This window comes from Thunnus thynnus, chromosome 17 (genome assembly GCF_963924715.1).
Source record: "Thunnus thynnus chromosome 17, fThuThy2.1, whole genome shotgun sequence".
Lineage (NCBI taxonomy): Eukaryota > Metazoa > Chordata > Actinopteri > Scombriformes > Scombridae > Thunnus > Thunnus thynnus.
In genome coordinates this window covers 25008051-25030694 of record NC_089533.1, presented here as the reverse complement: position 1 = coordinate 25030694, position 22644 = coordinate 25008051, and the positions used below count along the sequence as shown (strand labels likewise).

The 22644-nt window shown below is 38.6% G+C and overlaps 1 protein-coding gene across 1 annotated transcript in view; it reads left to right on the top strand.

The window, feature by feature from the left end:
* cpt1a2b (carnitine palmitoyltransferase 1A2b) overlaps positions 1 to 22644 on the top strand; it is a 43322-nt gene that overhangs the window by 15243 nt on the left and 5435 nt on the right. The window contains exons 9-18 of the mRNA XM_067571410.1: positions 718 to 805; positions 1043 to 1238; positions 5374 to 5562; positions 7734 to 7839; positions 9787 to 9903; positions 17074 to 17238; positions 20469 to 20597; positions 20811 to 20966; positions 22096 to 22209; positions 22302 to 22394. Of these exons, the coding sequence (XP_067427511.1) occupies positions 718 to 805; positions 1043 to 1238; positions 5374 to 5562; positions 7734 to 7839; positions 9787 to 9903; positions 17074 to 17238; positions 20469 to 20597; positions 20811 to 20966; positions 22096 to 22209; positions 22302 to 22394 (1353 nt within the window). The remainder of the gene's footprint in view (positions 1 to 717; positions 806 to 1042; positions 1239 to 5373; positions 5563 to 7733; positions 7840 to 9786; positions 9904 to 17073; positions 17239 to 20468; positions 20598 to 20810; positions 20967 to 22095; positions 22210 to 22301; positions 22395 to 22644) is intronic.

Below are 22644 nucleotides of genomic sequence, written 5' to 3'. Positions count from 1 at the left end.
TTTGTCTTCTTTGAAGAGTTGATGGATTAATAGGGTGCATTGTGGGTGTGTGTTTGGAGGAAAGATGGCATGTTTGGAAGGGGGTTTATTATCTAAGTTGTTGAGTATTTTTGCCATTATTTTTTTTATTATTATTTTTGCGAATTTTCTAAACTTTCAAGATCATCGGTCATAAAAGTCCATATTCAATTAAAATCTTTTTGTGTAAGATTTACGGTGAACTGAGAACTTGTCAGCTGGTGGCAGTGAAGATCATCAGAAGCAACTAGTTTGTGAAAAACATATCAAAGACATATAATGTCTTTCTCTCTGTTTAGTTTCATTTCAACATGCTTTTGCTGACATGAATGCCATAAATGTATATTCCTAAATTCTCCATCAAGAATAAGCGGATGTAGATGCTTTTCATTTAACATGATAGGAAATAAAAATACATTAATAGGTTAAACAAGATCAGGTAAATATGACAAAATCTAGGAAAAAATATCATAATGGTACAGTATGCTGCAGAGTCAAAATAATCCTTTAGTTATTATATGTCCCAAATTTAAAGGAATATTCTGAACTTGTGGACTGTCTTTATATTTGTATATGTTTCAGTATTTTCTTTTCTGGTCTAGAAAGAAATGTTACCGAAGTGAAACCAGCATTAAAATGAGATAATGTAATAATTAACAATGGAGATCAATAATGGATCTGTGTGTCTCTGTGTGTCAGAGTCGTGTTCCAGGTACCGTCATCCCTCTGTGTGCTGCTCAGTGTGAGAGGATGTTCAACACAACACGCACACCAGGAGATGAGACTGGTAACATACACACACACACACAACTACACACACTTTATTGCTGCATGCGTGGTCCATAGTTTATTGTTTATGAGATGAAATTCTGTTAGCTGATGTTTCTACACTGAGCTAATCTTCATCTTACATAAAATGATGAAAGAGCTGTATAGTAGAAGTGAATTGGGAACAACACACACACACAAACACAATCCAAAAAAATTCTGTGTGCCTAATCCATAAAATTCCTCTTCTCCACAGATGTGCTCCAACACTGGCAGGACAGCGAGTTTGTGGCCGTGTACCACAAGGGCCGCTATTTCCGTTTGTGGGTGTACCAGGCTGGCCGGCTGCTGTCTCCCAGGGAGATCGAGTATCAGATCCAGAGAATCCTGGATGACCCTTCACCCCCACAACCCGGAGAAGACAAACTAGGAGCTCTCACTGCTGGAGACAGGTAGGAATAATGACACACATTTTGGTATATCCCAATGTATTCATGGAAATAACTGAATAATTCTCATTCTTTGCAGCTTGTGTTTGGTATTTAGTGTGCCTCTTGCCAGTGCAGACAAAGCTAGGAAACATGATTTTTGTATTTATTTCTTATGAAGTATTAAAGGACCAGTGTGTAGGATTTAGTGACATCTAGCTGTGAGGTTGCAGAATGCAACCAACTGAATACCCTCACCTTCCAAGCATGCAGGAGAATCTACGGTAGCTGAAAACTCACAAAAAATCTCTAGAGCCAGGGTTTGGTTTGTCCATTCTGGGCTACTGTAGAAACATGGCAGTGCAACATGGCTGCCTCCATGGAAGAGGACCCGCTCTCTATGTAGATATAAAGGGCTCATTCTAAGGTAACAAAAACACAAAGATTCTTATTTTCATGGGATTTATACACTAATTAAAACATGCATGTCAACAAAGGAGTCACCTCACCATCAGACATCATGAATACGGGGGCCAACACTAGACAAGAGCTAAATTTAAAGAGGAAATTAAGTTGCTTTTTCCGTTGTTTTTAAAGATTTGTTTACATCAGCATGTAAAAACACAGAATTAAAACAGAGAAGTAAAAAAGACTTTCTACTGTTTAAACTATTCAATTATGAATGTAAATATATCTCAAATTTACACAGTAGAAGACTGCATAAAGGGATTGGGGCTTAAAAAGGTCTGTTCACTCATACCACGGAAACCCATTCATTAGCAGGCCCAAAATCTGGTATCTGGTGACAACGTATCAAAGGAAATTCATCACCTTGCCAACAGAAAGCTAGCAGTGAGAGGACCATTCAAAGGTACTGGCCAAACCAAACAGGAAAAAAAACGCAAACAACAAAGGCTACAGCAGCACAACAAAAATAGCTCTAAAGAGGACCAATCATCTGCGTCAAAACTTTAGGAAATGCAAAAATAACCAACACCAGCCCTGTTGCTGGATTATGGACACAAGCTGTGGTGTGTCTTATCACTTGGTGGCACCAGAGCACAGACTAAGATAAACAAAAATGGCAATCAAGTGAACAAAGTCATGTGCTTTGCTAGTTGAATGCCAGGAAAATCTGATATTTACAGGAAAGCATTTAGAAGTCCGTATAGTGTTTCCCTTTGATTTGTAACTTGTCACCATCTCTTTTTTTTCAGTAAACATCACTCACTTTGAACTTCAAAATGATTTAAAATTAACACATGAAGCTTTCATTCTTTTAAAGTCTGCCAAAGAGATCTCTCCATGTGAGCAGTGGGATTTTAGTATCCTGCACTTTGTGTGCACTGTGTTACACACAGTGCATTTTTTATGGAAACCAATTATGTTGGCTACAGTTGCTCTGTAAATGACGCATGTTCCACTCATGTGTGGTCTAAGAGATTATGTGTCCATTGCCCAACCACAACCTGCCCAAAAACAATTTGAAATAGAATGTGTCTGTATCAGCTAAAATTGACAAAAGGGTCAATAGTTCAGTTTTCCAGTAGCAGACATATAATGTACATCCACTAAAATGATATTTTTTCAGATGGTCTAATAGCATTATTTCTGAATGTAAGAAGAGGACTCTACATTTGAAATTTACAGCTATTTCAAGACTTGTAGTTGAGATACCACATCTGTGTTTTTATGTCAGCCCAACTCTTCAATGCTTTACATCACTTCCATTTTCCAAAGCATTTCCAACATTGTATTTCCTTCTTTTCAGGCAACCATTAGTTTCTGTATTTGTTCTACTTGTAAAGACTTGAAACTTGCTTGACAGGATGTTGCTGAAGTTTTTGCAATTTTTTTTCCCAAAATTTCAGTAAAAGATAATAAGGATTATTAAATACATTTCCATTCACCTGTTCGTTAAAGTATTTACACTTGGCTGAGAAAGGAAAGAAGGAGCATTGATGAAGAGTAGATGTGCTAAAGACATGGGGCACGGCCCAATTATTCATTCACTGAATTAAAATGTGCTATATAGGGATAGGTATTGGGATATGAGATTTAGGTCATATCACCCATCCCTAGTTGCAACTGACCAGATGATAAAAGCAGAGCAGAGGATAAAAAATGAAGGTGCTACAGTGCTCTCTGTTATAGTGATATTAACATTATGAATTTAAGTTTCTCTATGGTCTAAAGTATCTATAATTTTACATTAAATTAAAAATGATTTAAAAACATTCAAGTCTTCATCATATTTCATTTCAGATTAAATACAACAGTTGAAGCATTAGCATGAGAGCTCTTCAAGCTGCTTTGTTCTGTATAAAAGTGTAGCATGAGGGAAAGACTATGTAGCAGCTTGTGACGGAATGACAGCTGGGTGTTTTTGCTTTGTCACTCTATGATGGATTGGCTGTAAGAAGTTTGCATGAGTTTCACACTTTCAATGTCCATTATGCTGTGGAAAAACAGTGAGAGATAACAAAACAAACGCAAACAAGGGAATGTAGCAGAGTAATAAAAAGGAAGTCAAGGGACAGAAAGAAAAAATTAACTCATATAAGGATGAATGATATGTGTCTTTGAGGTGTGGCATCGTGATAAGGTGAGGTGTTGAAACCTGACGAACAATAATGAGTCAGAGAAGGAATTTGAGGTAGGTGTGTGTGTGTGTGTGTGTGTGTGTGTGTGTGTGTGTGTGTGTGTGTGTGTGTGTGTGTGTGTGTGTGTGTGTGTGTGTGTGTGTGTGTGTGTGTGTGTGTGTGTGTGTGTGTGTGTGTGTGTGTGTGTGTGTGTTAGGCCTTACACATTGCAGCCTAAGTGTCTTTGTGCTCATGGACAGGAGAGATAAACCAGCAGTTCAACTGTTTGCCTGAGCATTCAGAAAGAATACATAAAACACAATCACACACACACATCTATTTTAATTTTTGAATGCCTTCGTTTAGTGACAGAAATATAGACACACAACTGATCCTCTTTCTTTCCCACAGAAATAACCTTTATTACACTGTTTCTTAAAGGACAGGTAGTCTTAGTCTTGGCAGTGAGTATGTATGTACTCACGCCTCCTTCCCTTTCCTCACTGATAGTAGATTGAGATTAGGTGTCTCAAGCAGGCACCTACTTGTTGCAGACCACATCTTGTGGTTCACCTTATCTTGTCTTGAAGCTTTTTTAGTGATGAATTCATCCAGTCTGTGACACAGATATTCAGAGTTACCCACTGGAGGAGCTACTGCCAGGCTCTAATGTCTCTCATGTCAGCTCATCTAGATTTTTTTCAGTATAAAAAAAACAAGATTAGTCTACAGCAGCTATTTTTAGACCACACCACCAGTTCAAAGGAAATGTTTAGTCATTACACCCCGAGCCACCCAACTACCAATATAACTTGCATGGCCTATATGTACACGGAAGATTATATTATGGGCTCATTCTCAATCACTCAGAATAAAAGATGCTGTGGAGATTTATTGATAATTTTACCTAAAATAAACAAATACGTTAATATGTTAAATGTATTTCTGAGTTGTCGGGTCAGCTGCAACTACCTGCATATTAAACAGTTTTTAATATAGTGATTTGAATATTTATTGCTTTTTTTTTTTTTTTTTTATATATGTTTGAAAATGTAACATAAAAAGAAGTTAATGTAAATGTAGCTGATTTTCTTAATGTGGTGAAACATTATCAAAAATGCACAATAGATGAACAATGATATCATTAATCTCATGGCACCCCTGGCTTGTCCTCATTGCACCCACTTTGGGAACTACTGGTCTACAGCTATGCTAGCAGCTCTATCAGGCTGTACTTAAAAACACAATGCTAACATGCTGATGTTTAGCACATGTAATGTTTACTAGGTTCACCATCGTTATGAACATCCATAGCTGAGTTTCCAACTAAAAATTTAGAGGAAGTAGTCGTTTTCTTAGTCAAATGCATCATCTTAACCACAACGGTTTCCTTGTTCATGACCTTTGTGTTCTTGTGTCTTGTTCGGCCATCTGTGCTATTTGGGACACTTGGGAAATGCCTTTTTCCTTTTTAGTGAGAATTTTTTTATGATGACACATAAGTACTGGCTGATGACCATAATATTCATCTGGTGTCTGAAGCGTTTCACTCTTAACAGTGTTTAACCCTTTCCCAGGATTCCTTGGTCTCAGATGAGGAGGCAGTACTTCAGCACTGGTGTCAACAAGCGATCACTGGATGTCATTGAGAGGGCAGCATTCTTCGTAACTCTAGATGATGAAGAGCAAGGCATGAGGGGAGAGGACCCAGCAGGAAATTTGGACCGATACGCCAAGTCCCTGCTCCATGGCAAATGTTATGACAGGTTAGGAGGACACAGAGGGAAGAAAGTGCACAGGCATTGAGAAATCATCAGAGGTTCTGATATTGCAACCAGAGATGCATCACGTTGTATTAATCTCATAAGTGCTCTTTGGCTGCTACTGAATCCCTAAACAACCTCCACCTCTAATGCCCAAAGCAAAATTAATAAAGAAATCAATATTTAAGATAGATTAAACTGCTAAACAGTGTATTCCTGGATCATACACACAGCTTCACTTCTACAGTACTGTACCTAAAAAAGTTTCAAAAAAAAGGAGCTCATAAAACAAGTTAGAAAACTTCAGATTAAAAACGTAATGATGCAAAACTGTAGCAAAATACCCAAACTGTCAGAATCATCCCAAAAGTTAGTACAGCAGCATTCTCCCTTAGTGCCAGTGTAGTTGTGAAGTGAAAGCATCTACAAAAGAGAGTTTTCCAGTCTTTCATTTTGATCTTCCATCTACAGCATGATTTGTATAAGTCTCTTTATGTCACCGTCTCTGGCTACCTACCGCAATCTGCTGCATCATACAACCAGTATGTCTGCATATCCTTTTATCTTTCTATCTTAATGTCTGTCTTAGTCTGAGACAATCTGATTCTGATCCAATTTTTGCCTCTTGCCATTCTCGTAAATTTTATGTGTAAAACATAGATGAACAAATGAAAGTTGTAGTGTTCCTACTGGGATTGTACCTTTTGTCAAAGCTGTAGCACTGGCTGGAAGAAAGCAGATAGATGGAGAAATGAACAATGGAATGCATCTGGTCTATAGTGATAAAGATAGCTAGATATATGTTCAGCAATATTTGAGTACCAATTGTACTGTGTCTAGTGCTGAAAGTTGGCACTAAATATGATTCTTAAAGGAATAGTTTGGCGTTTTGGGATTTCCCTTCTTGCTAAGACTTAGATGAGAAGATGGATACTACTCTCCTGTCTGGTTAATGTGAAGTTGCCATCAATAGTGGGTTAACTTAGCTTGGACTTGAAACAGGCGAAACGGCTTGCACTACTCTGTCCAAAGCTAACAAAATCCAACCACCAACTCCACATAAAAAACCAAGTGCCAAAAGAACACATTGAGGTTGAGTTATTTCTGTGGCATTCGCAGTAACCTCCTCATGATGATAATAAGACTCTGTTTCCCCCTGTTTCTGGTCTTAATGCTCAGCTAAACTAATGGTTAACAGATGTGTGGTATATCCAGTCTCATTTAATCTCTGCTGTATATAATGTTGCATGCATTGAAAAATGCTCTTTTTAGGGAACTTCCATCCACACTCAGTCTATCTTCCTCTGTCGCTCTCCCTCCAGCCAGTTCCTACGATCCTCTAAAACTCTTGGCAGCAGTCACAATCCTTGTCTCACTGATCAGGACAACAAAAACATTCTCTGCTTTTACGTACTTGCATGTTAACCACTAACACTGGCCTGAGTGTTCCAGTGCTTGCTGTCACTATGAAAGCCATATTGCTCTCTAATGTGATATGATGCTTCATCAACAAGAAGCCTTTACCAGTCACATTTTGTGTTTTTAAAAAAAAACAAAAAAAAACAAAACTGACCAATTTATGTATAAAATAAAGACAGTAGAGCACTCTTAAGAAACAGCTACATTGTCCTTTAGTTTGCAACAAATGCCATCAACACAAGCAACCACTGACACTGTACATTCAATTTACTGCATCCAATTCACATGTAAGCACATTAATTTACAACACCAGTTTTCCTGCAGCTCAGTGGGCACTGAATGGGTAACTTGAGTAAAATTTTGATATATAGATTTTAGATAATTATCACTGGAATCTCTTGCACGTAACTTTACTGTTTTGGTTCACTCTCACCTGTCTAATGGTGTTGTTTTAGGCCACAGAAGGCAGCTGTTTTCAGAGAAAAAGCTGCTCATTTTTTATTACCTGGAAACAAAACATTAAAAAAGTGGATAAAATATTTCTTCTCAGCATCTATTGGCATGAATATTGACCAGTACTATTATTGACAGTATCTATTTTATGATTCAAATAGAACATGAACATTTGAATATATACAGCAACTGCACATTTCATCACTTAAATGCTGCTTTTAAATACAAGATCATTTATTTTCTCAACCCCCTGCTCTCTTTTTGCTGTTTCCTTCTTGTCTCTGTCTTCTCTTGTCTCTCAGATGGTTTGATAAATCCTTTTCCATTGTGATCTACAAGAATGGGAAGAATGGACTGAACGCAGAGCACTCCTGGGCTGATGCACCGACCGTGGCTCACCTTTGGGAGGTGTGTGTCTGTCTGCGTTCATGGGCTTGTGTTTGTTCATGTGAATTTCGCCTTACTAGCGTTTATCCACCACATTCTCTTACGCACAAGACAAGGAAGTGAAACAGTGTTTAGAGAAAACAGGATTAAAGAGGAAGCAAAAAAGAGATCCCACTGACAGATAGCTGGTTTTGAGGCACATTTGATTGCTGCATTGGAAAAAGACAAACCTGGCAAAGGCAATATCACACTCAGTATGTCATATACAGTGGGGTCCCAAAAACTGAAACCGATGGTCAAGATATTTATATTTCTCATTTGCTTTGAATGTAATACAGTTTTTATTTTTCATTTTAAATGATAATATCAGGTTAACAATTTGAATGAAGAGTTGAATCTTTGAAATATGTACATGAATTTCAGAATATCTCATAATATCATATTTGGTATGTCCCCCTTTTGCTTTAATGACAGCATGCACTCGAGCTGGCATGGACTCCATAAGTTTGTGCAAAACCTGATGAGCCATGTTACCTCATGATGATCTGATAATGTTCCAAAGAGCTTCTTGTGATGTCATAGAAGGCTTGTTTTTCTCAGTCTTCAAGTAGCCCCATAACTGTTTAATGGGGTTGAGGTTAGGTGACTGTGGAGGAAAGTCCATGACAGTCAGGACTCCTTGGTCTTCTTTGGTCTTCAAGTAGTTCTTGCAAAGCTTTGAGATGTGTTTGGGGTCATTATCCTACTGCAGTATGAATCCTTCACCACAAAGATGGGAACCAGAGGGTGTAGCATGTCTCTGAAGAATGGAGTGGCACTTCTCCTTGGTCAGGACGGAGTCAATTTTACCGCATGTGTCCAACTCTAGAGTAGGCAAAACACCCCCAGACTTTAATATTCCCACCACCATGTTTCACTGTTGGTTTGATACGCTGCGCTATCCATACGTTCTCTCTCCCGTTTGTCTTCTTACATACACTCTTCTGTTACTGCCATGAATCGGAAACTTTCATCATTCATTAGTAAATAGAACTTTTTTTAAAGTCATCCACTGTGAAATTCTGGTCATTCCTAGCCCACCCAGAGCATTTGGCCTTGTTTCCCCTCTTGAGAAGTGGCTGAGAAACCGCTACTCGTCCACTGAGACCAGTTTTCTTTTCTATCTCTCAGGGAACTAAGCTTGATGTATTGATCTTCTGATGGTGTGGTGACTTTTGTTCTGCCTGATCGTGCTTTGGATACAACTGATCCAGTTTCTGCAAAGCATTTTAGAGCTCCATGCGCTTCCCCCTTAGAAACCTTTAGTCTAGCCATGATTTTATGCTGAGAAAGCTCCTCTTTGCTCAGAATAACAATTTGACTTCTGCAACTTTCACTTAGTTCTGATGCCATGTTTCCCCCTCTATCAATGCTACTTAGTAAACAATGATCTGATTACAGGCAGTGGTCTTTTGAGCAGTGGAATAAAGTCACATGGTCTAATGACTCATTTTCTTATCTCAAGAGCGGATGTGTAAAAATATGCCATATATGCGGTGAAACTCTCCATTAAATGTTACATAATCATACCTACAGGAAGTGTAGCCTTTCTGCCCACATGAGAGTGGAACTTTCCAGAATGACCACGAAACCGCTGTCAGTGGTTTACCATGAAATTAAACACTTATAGAAAGTGTGTGCGTCAACAGAATTCACATGTATACACACAGTGGAAGGTGGTGTTTCAACCCACAGCTCATGTCAATAAATTCTTCATGGTGTTATCTTAAGCAGACAAATTAATTTGTTCATGTTGAGTACAAGTACAAAGAACCTGTATCATCACTAGTAGTAATAATGCAGAATCAGCTTAAATTCTTCTGTACTTCTGTACTTTGCAAGAGACAACTAATTAAAGAGATGTTTAGGTAATTTCAGTGTGTTTTTATGCTGTATGTTGTGTATGAACATGTCTCTCCTCTTCCTCAGTACACACTGGCCACAGATGCCTTCCAGCTGGGCTACACTGAGGACGGGCATTGTAAGGGCGAGGTGGACCGCTCACTATACTACCCTCAGAGGCTGGTCTGGGACATCCCCGCAGAGGTACGTGCAGCAGGCAATGTGTGTGTGTTTGTCAAAATATTCTGCATTATCCCAGCTCAACACTGAAGACGGACCATGTGTGTACGTTGTTCAACGTTATTGAAAATACTTCATTCTATTGTTTGTACAAGCTTTTGGTTTTGAAGCTATCTGCCACAGTTTTTTATTATGAACATGCCTGATTCTTTTTACTGTTATTTGTCATTAGTTTAGGAGCATGTCTTCTTCATACCATGCTGACTTTTGGGGCTCTCCTGAGCAGTTCTTAAGACAATGCTATGCCATGTATTATGTCAGTTTTCCTCTTTTTTTTTTTTTTTTTTTGAAGAAAATTGCACCTGCAGTACTAGAAGCCCATGAATACTGTATAATTGTTAGAAAGCCACAAAAGGTTCAGAACTATCCAAAAATCAATCAAATCCAATCACTTTGCTCACAGTCAGGGTTGTTTTTATGTCTGTTTCCATTTAGTTTTCCTTTCTATTTTATACATCACTTTGGATAACAGTGTTAGGTGTGTCAAAATTTGTAAATCCATTCGGTCTAAAATACTACTGTAAAACTTATTTAGCACCACATATGTATGTAAGTGGCACTAAACAATACAAAGGGACTCGACAAGCATGTTATGGTAATACACATATTGTACATTTACATAAATATATTCAGAATTTATGTAAATGTGATTATGAGTTATTATAGAGCCTGCTCACAATGTCTGCTGTATGCTGTAAAAAGACTGCAGATAAGGCAAAAATGTTTACAGTTTAAAAAAAAAAAGGTCTGTTTGCACATTGTGAAACTGAACAGCTGTGATGTTTAATGAGCGAACTGTGCTGTGGCAAAAATGGATGAATCTCTGGAGGCCAGTAAATAACAAGATCCTCAGGTTTCATCAATCAAGAGCTGTAGTAGTTTTTCTCTTTTTAGGGCCTGAGCCTTATTTCATGTGTTTTGTTTCTTTCTTATTCTGTCTTTACTATTACGCCACTTAAACCCTAAATTTGACCCCCTAAACATGCTCAAAAACTCACCAAATTTGGCACGCACATTAGGTCTAGTGAAAAATGTGATAAAATATAAAAATTAATCCCCAAAGTGCCAAAATGTGCTCGAGAGCGCCAACTATGTATCTAATATGGCCGCCACGGCCCGTAGGAATGTCGTAGAGAGATCGAACCAAAACTCAATTATATCTACAAATTGTACGCTGACACCCCTGACCTAAATACAACAGGAAGTCCGCAATATGCTATCCCCTATGAGGGGAAGGGAAAAAATGGAGTGAGGGTGACTGATAAGTGATAAAGTGCAGTAGAAAATAAAATCATAACTACATTTTGGAGCTCTGTACTGCAGTTTTTCCTTTATCAAGGCCTGAGCACCTAGAGGTTCACTCACACTCTACCTTCAAATATATGAGTATTTTTCTGTGTCCAGCTGCAGTTACTTATTGTCTCTACACACCTGACAGTTCACATGTCAATCAAACTTTGACCAGGTCATGTGGGTTAAAAGTCTTTCCTTTTCTAAAAAATAGGAAGTGAATTTGAATTGGTGCCAAATGAATTTAGTTAGTGATTAATAATTCTCTTATCATTAGTTGAAACCAGGCCCTCAGTTACACTTTCACTTTAAAAATCCACTTGAGTCATTTAAAAAATGTTATTGCTAAGCAGATGTTTTGGGCCCATGGTTATCTGGAAGCAGAAGGGAGGGGCAAACAATCCAGCTGTGATGGATCAGGGACAACTGTAAAGCATGGGGTTTAGTCAGCAGCTGTCCAATGCTTTTTTACGGTATTCACATCAAGGGAATTGAGCTCAGGTGTTAGAGAACAGGGGTAAAGGATCCAATTGTTGTTAACATGACGAATCTCAGACTAGGCAGAGAAGAAATATCTCAACCACACAATCACGAAACCCATCAGGTCCCACTCTGTGCGTGCGTGCATGCGTGCGTGCGTGCGTGCGTGCGTGCGTGCGTGTGTGTGTGTGTGTGTGTGTGTGTACGTATGTGTGAGTGTGTGCGTGTATTCAATATATGTCTGTGGCTCATATCCATCTTAATACAAAACAGTCTTTGTTATAAATCATATCTGTACCTTACCTTTACTTTACTCCTTAAGGTCAACTGATAACGTAGACTGTCATAAAGTAGGTCAGCCCGATACTGTAGATTAAGATGAATTGCTCAAAATATGTTGTAACTAGTCCTTTAAGGCAGGTTGGATGAATGAGTGCAGTGATAAAACATGACATGTGAGTAGTGCTTAATAGACATGTTAGCTAAACACAAAATGCTCCAGCCACCTGGGGGAGAGAGCACAAGCAAAGGGTCAGTAATAAGTCTGTACATATCCCATCCCATGTATGTAACAGACTAGATCAGTATCACTTCAAATGGGTGCAAATTCAGGTCTCACAAATTTCCTTGCTGAAAATGTGTGTTTTGACATTTATGGAAACAGGTTACAGCCAATGTCGGAAGAAGAAACAGTTGGAGGATTTGTGACTTAATTCAGCCTTCCTCTGTTCAGTCACAATGGAGGTGTGACGCTAGGGAGAATGTAGAACACAGGGACTGAAATACCAACAGGCTTGGCATTTAAATCTTAAAAATATTTCATGTTTTCTTATAAACTGCCCACTTAAGATGTATTTACATGATTTACATGCCATAAATCACTATTATACCAATGACTGAAATGCCATATCCCACCAGCATCTGGTTCACTGCAGATGAATTATGAATTACTTTCTTTTTGCACTCAGTGTTTCAGTCAAAATGTCATATCCTTTTCCTCTAGCATAGCCCACCTTTGTTTGACTCTAAGAAAGGAGGAATTTTCCTCATCAACTTTTTTCTAGTCGTGGTAACAAACACAGGAAACTGCTTGTTTCCATTATAGTCTAGAGGCCGTAGTTGTTGGTGCTCGAGGTGGAGCTAGTTTGACCTGCTTTGTAAGTGTCATGAGATAAATCTGAGGGGCGTTGAGATGATAGATTGGGTAGGAACGAAGAAAAAACAGTTCTGCTGCATAAAATTGGATTCATTTTTCAGAACTTTTCTTTTATCTTATTTATTTCAAACCATGTGAGGGGAAATGTCTCGTTGGTGGAACTGCAAACAACTCAAAGACATCTGAAACATGACAAAGGAAAACAAATGCACACTTTTTCTTTTTTTTTTTATAAGGGGCCACAAGCCAAACAGTTTGGGAACCACTAGTTTAATCTCTAACAATGTGTTGTAATTTATAAACTCATCTTTATTTTATTTTGTGTAAAATTTTAATCTGAAAAGTAACTAAGACTAAAGCTGTCAAATACATAGTGTGGTAGTAAAATAAAGTACAATATTTCCCTCTGAAATTTAGTGGAGTGGAAGTCTAAAGTAGCATCAAATGGAAATACTCAAGTAAAGTACAAGTACCTTAAAATTGTACTTAAGTAGAGTACTTGAGTAAATGTGTTACTGTGCCCCTCCCTTCTGCTTCCAGATAACCATGGGCCCAAAACAACTGCTTAACAGTAACATTTTTTTAAATGTTTTAAGTGGATTTTTAAAGTGAAAGTGTAACTGAGGGCCTGGTTTTAACTATAGTATTATATAATAAGAGAATTATTAATCACTAACTAAATTAAAAGGCAGATTTGCAGGTCTGCTAGGTATTGAATAGTTTTTTATTGAAAAACAATATTTATAGATGTAGTGCAACGGTATGTTGACCTGTCACACAGAGGTGAGCTGTTGTGCAGTGTTATGGTGAACGGCAAGAATGATGTCCTGTATTGTTCTTAATGACAGTTAAGCTGAATGAGTTTGCTGGAAAATGAGCTCCTCTGTCTCTGTGGTGCATCATGGGGGGGGTGGGATGGATTGTTCATGATAGAGAGCAGTTTGTTCAGTTACACTCACTGACTCAGATGTCTCCAAGTTTTGACCATGTCATTATGTCGTTAGTTTTGCAGGTATTTGGTCATAAACCTAAGTAGCCTAATGGGCAAACTGAAATTTTGAAACTGATGTTGGTGAAATGTCAGGAGATTACCCAATTTATTGCAATACATCCTGAGGGGATTACCAAAATCAGTTAGATTCAGTGTTTGGGCACCATGAATGTCTGTACCAAATTTCATGGCAATCCATCCAATTGAGATATTTTGCTAAAAAACAAAAATGTTAACTTTATAGTGGCGCTAGAGTGAATATCAGGTGATCACCCCATTCACATTTCCGGCGCTAGTGCCATGCTGCTAGCATGGCTAAAAATGAAATAGAGGTTACATGCCTCACAGTTTTGTTCTTTTTCCTTGCACTTTTCTCATCTGTTTCAAAATGTGCCTAAATGTGTTACTTTCCCTCACTGTATTTAAATAATAATAATAATAGTTGAAACCAACTAAAGGCTTTCCAAAGCAGTGTTGCTGTAATAAATGAAGCATAATTGTGCATTAAAATCATACATTCTAAATTTTGACACCAAGATTTTTATTTTTACTGCAAATGTGTATCGGTTCTTAACATCAGTTATCGGTCTCCTTGAGTTCTAATAATCACTCTTGGTTTCAGCACTGAAAAAACCATATTGGTTGACCCACTTTGACCAGGTTGAATAGGGTGAATGGTTTTACAGATCATGGATGCCTGCAGTTCAGTGAGAGTAATTGTTATCTGTAACTGACACTGTTAATCTGGGTGGCAATCAGCGATGTAACTATGTAAACAAACGCATGACGTGACATGATCTGGTGTGTAGTTTCCTGTGGCAAAAGTCCCGATGATCACACTTTTGCAATAGGAGAGTCGGCTCTGCTGGGGGTGAAGCAGGGATCTTCCCCCGTACCCTGTGTCTGAGCTGACAGACTACCAGGACAGATAGTTGTTTTTTTTAGTAGAAACTTTCACTGAGAAAACAAACGGAAAAGGAAACAGGCCACAGAAACTTTTAAAACCTTTCTTTCAACACATAGACACATGCTGTAGTGAGACTTTTAAAGAACACTAGTTTCGTTTTGAGTCAGTCCTTTCACCACTGTCTATTTACCTTTTTCCTCTCATTGTGTTGCAGTTCATGCTGTCTGTAACCTTTCTAAACATGTACTTATCTTTTTGCCTTTTTACACTTCATAGTGTTAAACCCACTGAGAAGATGTACATGTGATAAAAGTCAGGTGTTGCGTGGTCCAGTTAGTTAATGTTGTATCACATGTCATAGATTTATCAGTCATTAAAGATTAATGACTGTTTAATCACTTTTCATCCTGTGCCCCTCCCTTCTGCTTCCAGATAACCATGGGCCCAAAACAACTGCTTAACAGTAACATTTTTTTAAATGTTTTAAGTGGATTTTTAAAGTGAAAGTGTAACTGAGGGCCTGGTTTTAACTAATAAGAGAATTATTAATCACTAACTAAATTAAAAGGCAGATTTGCAGGTCTGCTAGGTATTGAATAGTTTTTTATTGAAAAACAATATTTATAGATGTAGTGCAACGGTATGTTGACCTGTCACACAGAGGTGAGCTGTTGTGCAGTGTTATGGTGAACGGCAAGAATGATGTCCTGTATTGTTCTTAATGACAGTTAAGCTGAATGAGTTTGCTGGAAAATGAGCTCCTCTGTCTCTGTGGTGCATCATGGAGGGGGTGGGATGGATTGTTCATGATAGAGAGCAGTTTGTTCAGTTACACTCACTGACTCAGATGTCTCCAGGTTTTGACCATGTCATTATGTCGTTAGTTTTGCAGGTATTTGGTCATAAACCTAAGTAGCCTAATGGGCAAACTGAAATTTTGAAACTGATGTTGGTGAAATGTCAGGAGATTACCCAATTTATTGCAATACATCCTGAGAGGATTACCAAAATCAGTTAGATTCAGTGTTTGGGCACCATGAATGTCTGTACCAAATTTCATGGCAATCCATCCAATTGAGATATTTTGCTAAAAAACAAAAATGTTAACTTTATAGTGGCGCTAGAGTGAATATCAGGTGATCACCCCATTCACATTGCCGGCGCTAGTGCCATGCTGCTAGCATGGCTAAAAATGAAATAGAGGTTACATGCCTCACAGTTTTGTTCTTTTTCCTTGCACTTTTCTCATCTGTTTCAAAATGTGCCTAATTGGCACATGTAATGTCTGCTTGAAGCATACAACACAACAGCCAGGCCACTTTATACAGTCGCTATGTGTGGAGTGTGTTTGCTTACATATCATTTGACCCAGGGCACTATGCTGTATGATGTCTAGGTAAGTGATAATTGTGTCTATTGTGAACTGTTCTTTTTGTCTCATTAAACATTCTCTGTGGTTGTTGGGTGGCACCCAAATGCATATGGTCCAAAGTTCAATAAACACTTCACTGACAACATGAACATGTCCTGTCTTTGCCAGTCCCTGCACTGTTGAGTTTGCTGCATTCACCTTGATGTGTTAGTTAGACATTTTAAAGTTCATAAATTGACTCTTGTATTTAAAGCTCCCCTTCAGAAATATTCTACTTGGAATAACAATTTGTGTCTGATATGGTTTTCCCACATAGAAGTTGAGTTACCTAGTTAAACAGTCTTAAAATTACCATACATATCCTTATTCTCCCTCATTGAAAAATTCAGAATCTATGAATATGCGAATATGTTTCATTTCAAGTCTATTCTCAATGTACATACATCATTCTGCGCAGTGAAGGTTAAATAAGGAAGTAATAATATGCAAAATACATTTTTGAGTGAAGGGGGTTTTTCAAGTATAAATCTGATGATGTCACACTAATTCCCAGCACTGTAAAAATAATCTGAACTAGGACAAAAAAAAAGGGTTCATACCAACACAGTGCTGGGTCTTGGGAGCAGTTTTTAGTCTTGGAAGGCCAAGTATAGCAAAAATAAACAAAACACATTTTGTACTGATTGTCACAAAGTGTTGTTAACACAGAGGGTAAGTTAAAGAGTGCTGACAGCTGTATCATGCTTGACTAGAGTCAGTTATATGTTCTTATGACATCTTATTAACAGATTTTTACTTGTTTGATGAGCAGGGTGAACCTAAATGACAGAAAAAAATTTTTTTTCCTTTTGGCTTCCTACCTAAGTGCCAAACAGTCAGTGAAAGACCAAATAACTTTTGTTCCAGTTTTTAATTCTGTTTCTCTCTTTGTCTGTCAGGTTCAGGCTCAGGCATGCAGTTCTCTAGCTGTTGCCCAAGCGTTGGCAGATGATGTGGACTGTCATGTGTTTCCCTTCAGAGAGTTTGGAAAAGGACGGATCAAGAAGCTTCGTGTCAGCCCTGATGCATTCATACAGATCGGCTTGCAGCTAGCATACTACAGGGTAATTAACACATATACACACACACTTGGAGCTAAAATATTTCAAAGAGCACCTTTGTAGGTACCCTAGTGGCAGAAATTTATATTTTATTTTGGAATTTCCATCAAGAAAGATCATGGAGAGAGTAGAAATGAGACATGAACATTGTCTAAAATTAAATGCTAAATGTTGCTGACCCAGGGGAAAATATGCTGAATAATTATACTCTAAACTACATCAAATATCTTTGGGAATGGTGTACTGAAGCACTGAATTGGCCAATAGCAGGCCTCCAGATGTGATGTGCCATGACTGCATCACAGCTCATGCATACCTTGTCATGATTAAGATGACTCATCATTCATCATTTCCCACACTTGCATGCGTCACTATATGAAACGGGAGAAAGGCTTATATATTGTATTTCCCTACAGTTATGTTGGCAATATCAATGTGTGCTGTTTGGTTTTAACATCCTCACAACACTGATGCTTGTGAAAGCATTTTCTTTGTTTGTTAAAAGGTTAAGTTAGTAATTTCGATAGCAAAAAATCAAGGTTTGAGCTTTGATAGCAGCACTAAAGATTCTCTTCTGATTGGACAACTCTGTGGGCCTTTTTTGTGTGTTTTGTGAAGTAGGTCAGATTCACCATGTTGTGGATATACAGTAATACATGTAACTACTTTACACATGTACCTGAATCTACCGTGACTTACTACAATATATATTCGTCCTATCCAAATAGGGCTGGAAGATACAACCTTAAATCTACACTACACATTTTAAATAAATAAGTGCTCAGTTGTTGCCTTCTCCTGTTAGATCATTTCCATCCCGATTACAGTGTAACAAATTGAAGACTCTGGACTTTGGGACTGGACTGCAAACTGATTGGTTGGTTGAACTTCTGGTTAGTTGTTAACCTGTTATTAAATTTGGCTTATTGTCCAATCCCATGTCCAAACCAAGAAGCAGCCACCATGGCTGAGTGTTGAAGCCAATGCCGATTGCATCAAGACATTGTTGCTTTTTTTTGCACAAGTTGTGTCTCAATTGTTAATTTCACCTACGTGTAATAATAAAGGAGAATACTGGAACACATGGGGCAAATGTTTACTTAACTTTACTTCAGGGTCAAGAAAGAGTCATCTATGCAATAATAAAGTTTACTGTGATCCATGTTTTCCCATTATTCACATTTCATATAAACACATATGTGGGGGGCATATGACAGAGACTCATCAGCCACACACTTCTCCGTTCTCTGTTAAAGAGCAGCTGAGATTGACACTAAAATGAGAATTGCTGGTCCACCTTAAAAGTCAGTCCACCTTAAGTGGACAGAGAGCCTGGTCAAGTTGTCACGTGTTGTTGCTTACTTCGGGGCTAACCCCCTTCGATAGATGAGTATTTTCTTGAGGAGCTGCAGCATTTATTAACTGACACACAGTCTGTACTGTACATTTACTGCCAGATCGACAACTTACTGCTGAACTTTTCCTCTGCTCCGCACGCGTTCACGTCATGTTTCTGCCGCTCGCGCAACTACACACGCACATTTACACACACATACACACACGCGCGCACTGCCTTATTCCTTAACGGAGCAAAGCTACTCTTGCGAAAACACGTAGATGTCCTTTGAAGAACGAAGAGAGTGAGGATGACTAAAAAATCCACAATAACGTAGGGTGTTGCACAGTGTGCGAGAGAAAATCATTAATGATCATCTGTATGTATGAGATTACAGGTGTCATAGGACAAAAAGCAAAGTCAACAACATGAACCTGCACTTTCTCTATAGCTGGTCATAATCACCTTTTTTCAAACCCAACAGCCTAACAGGGTCATTTCCTCTCTGCTCCTATTTCCTGACTTTCTTCTGGTACATGGGTGTAGTTTTTGGTATATAACTATAAATAATTTTATTATTGTTGGTGAAAATTCCTCCCAAAAGCAAATGAAGACATCAGGTCCTTTTTTAAAGAAGAACCAAAGTGTCAGTAACAGTTGAGCTTCCTTAATAAGAATGTTCTGTAATCAATCCAAATATTAATCTTGAAATTAATGGGAGAAATATTTACTATTTAATGCCATCTGTCCCCTTTTCCATGAGTGGATCAAGAGCAGAGTTATTATTGCATATGTGTCATTAAGACATGAACATAATTTATAAGCTAAATTAGCCGTAGCTTGTCCAACTGATATGTTTGTGACTGTCACACACAGACAGGTGAGCTGCAGCCTCTCAGGTGAGCTCTGATGTCACAGTGAAAGATCTAGCCATAAGTTCAGGAGTTGAATGAAAAATAATACAAATAGAAGTTTTCAAGATGATTTAAAGAAGTTTGATCATCACTGTGGCTCTGTCATGAAACTCTTGTGTTGTTGCCACACAATCCACAAACTGATGTAAGGACAGAATCTCAGGTGAGGTTTGAAAACCTTCCAGCAGCGAGTTACAGAGCAACATATCACCTACAGGTCCTTTTCATTTATTCTGACAGTCTGTGATATGTTATTTTTAAATTTTCATTTTGGTCTCAGATTCATAGTTAAGTAGTCTATCAATAAAATAAAACGTAAAAATCAGAGAACACAACATGATACAAGTCCGGTTTCAGGCAAATCAACAAATACATATTTGGTAAACATCTGGCAGTCAGGCTCTTTATGTGTGGGTGCCCATGCCTACACAAGTGAAAAGAGTGAGAGGAAGTACAGACACACAATTACTTTGGCCATCATTCAACAAAAAGTTAAAAACCTACGCCTTTGATTGAGTTTAAATCTGGAATCACACTGCCTTGATGCTTCGTATCTCAAGTTTCCTTAACTCCTTTCCTGTGCAGATCTCTGTGTTCGTATTTCCTGTTTATAGATGTAGTGTCTCTCTCTTGGACTGTTATTTGAGATTCACATGTCATTCTGAGGTCATTACTCCTCCTCCAGACTTCTGATGAGCTTGTTTTCCATCCCTGAAAATTGTTTTGTCTATTTCCTCCCTTCTTGTCTGACTTTACTGACTCAACTGTAACATATTTGATGAATTCATAGCTTGATAATAATAATAAAATAATAATCTTAGTTATATTACCATAGATAACCATAAATGTTAGCTTAGATGAGACAGTATTGTTGTTTTCAATCTTCAAATGTGTTTTAAACAATAACCACATTTGCATCTCTTTCATCTTCCCCCATCTTCCCCTGAATCTCTTCTCTCCACCTCCTCCCTCTCTTCTTACAGGATCGTGGTGGTTTCTGTCTGACTTATGAGGCATCAATGACCCGTCTTTTCAGAGAGGGCCGTACAGAAACTGTGCGATCCTGCTCCAACGATAGCTGTGCCTTCGTTAAAGCTTTAGAGGGTGGAGAGGTACTGATAAAAGTCAAAGCTTAAGCAAAATTTCAAACTGTTAGTATCTGATGACCTCAACGTCAGTACAAACTGAAGTCCAAAATTCCCATTTTTGTGCTGTATTTCTGGTGATTTTTTTTTTTTTTTTAGTTCAGAGAAGGACTACAGTAGTTTTTTTTTTGTTTGTTTTTTTTTAGTGTATGTCAGTGAAAGTGTGATTTGTTTGGACAGACAGAGGACCAATGCAGGCGTCTCTTCCGACTGGCCTCAGAGAGGCACCAGAACCTTTATCGACTGGCTATGACTGGAGATGGAATTGACAGACACCTCTTCTGCCTGTATGTGGTCTCCAAATACCTGGGGGTGGAGTCACCCTTCCTCAAAGAGGTAAGTGTTTGGTTTTGTTCATTGTCAGTGTTTCATTGCTATTTTGTGGCCCCATATTTAATCTCCTTGGGTGTATGGGCTATGTTGGGCTCTCAAAGTGCACCTGCTATTTTGGCTCATGTATGTGCAGCAGCATGAAGTACAAAAGAGCTTGGTGAGATGGAATATAGATGGGGGGTGTTGTCATATGTGGGGGACATATGAAAAACTCAAGACAGAGACTCATCGGCTAGACATTTCTCCGTTCTCTGTTAAACAGTGGCTGAGATTGACACTAAAATGAGAATAGCTGGTCCACCTTAAAAGTCAGTCCACCTGAAGTGAGCCTGGTCAGGTTAAGCTAACGTGTTGTTGCTAACTTCGGGGCTAACCCCCTTCGATAGGTGTGTATTTTCTTTGCCTTGAGGAGCTGCAGCATTTATTAACTGACAAACAGCCTGTACTGTACATTTACTGCCAGATTGACAATTTACTGCTAAACTTTTCCTCTGCTCCGCTCGCGTTCACGTCATGTTTCTGCCACTCACCCTCTGCGCTCGCGCAACTACACGCGCACATTTACACACATACCCACGCACTGCCTTATTCCCTGACGGAGCTACATGACTCTTGTACCTTTCACGTAGATGTCCTTTGAAGAACGAAGAGAGGGAGGATGACTAAAGATTGCATCACCACAGAAATAAAGTAACACTGGAATGCAGACTAACAGTAATGACACACTTCACATGAGACAAGACTAAAATATGCACACAGACAGGTTTTAGACTGATTTCTGTTCACACACTGAAAGGGAAAAGACCTTTGGCAAACACAGTGACAATGCCGCTTTATATGTTTATCCAAATTCTGAGAGTTGCTGAGTGTTGTTAAGTCAGTGTAAAACAGAGTAAACTGCAGCTCAATTATAGTTCAGTGAACCTTGAAGTATAATTTCAACAGTCCATGGAAGAAGATACTGTAAATCATCACTGGAGATGAAAAGTCAAAATCCACCTGCAATTAAAGCTAAAAGAGAGATGTGTGTGTGGGATAAGACGATTTGTAAATGCTGCTTGCAGAGCAGATTTGCCGTTACCTGTTCCTACTTCATCCCTTTCTCTTCATCTGCCTCTGTCAAACATTCCAGGTTTTGTCGGAGCCTTGGCGTCTCTCCACCAGTCAGACCCCAGTTCAGCAGATGGAACTGTTTGATCTGAAGAACAACCCGGAGTACATATCGCTGGGAGGAGGGTTCGGACCTGTGAGTGACACACACATAGTTTCCCACATAGTCACAAGCTCAGAGCAGTGTATTAACTCGTGTCTCATGTGGTCTCTATGGTTCCATATCAGGTTGCTGATGATGGTTATGGGGTTTCATACATCATTGTGGGAGAGGATATGATCAACTTCCATGTGTCATCCAAATACTCCTGCAGTGAGACTGTAAGTAAAGCCTACCATTTTCACACTCATCATATTAACTGCACATTTGTGACCAAGATGTTCAACTAATATCCAATATCACTGAAATTGAAAAACACTGAAAGGACAGTTTCAACTTTATTATGTTCACTCAGGCTGGGGTAGTAAGGTCCATTGAATTAAAACTGCAATAGAGTAGGTGGTCATCTTCGAGTTGCATCACTTTTCATTCCGACCACAGGGGACATTATAGAACATAACAGAAACTAAG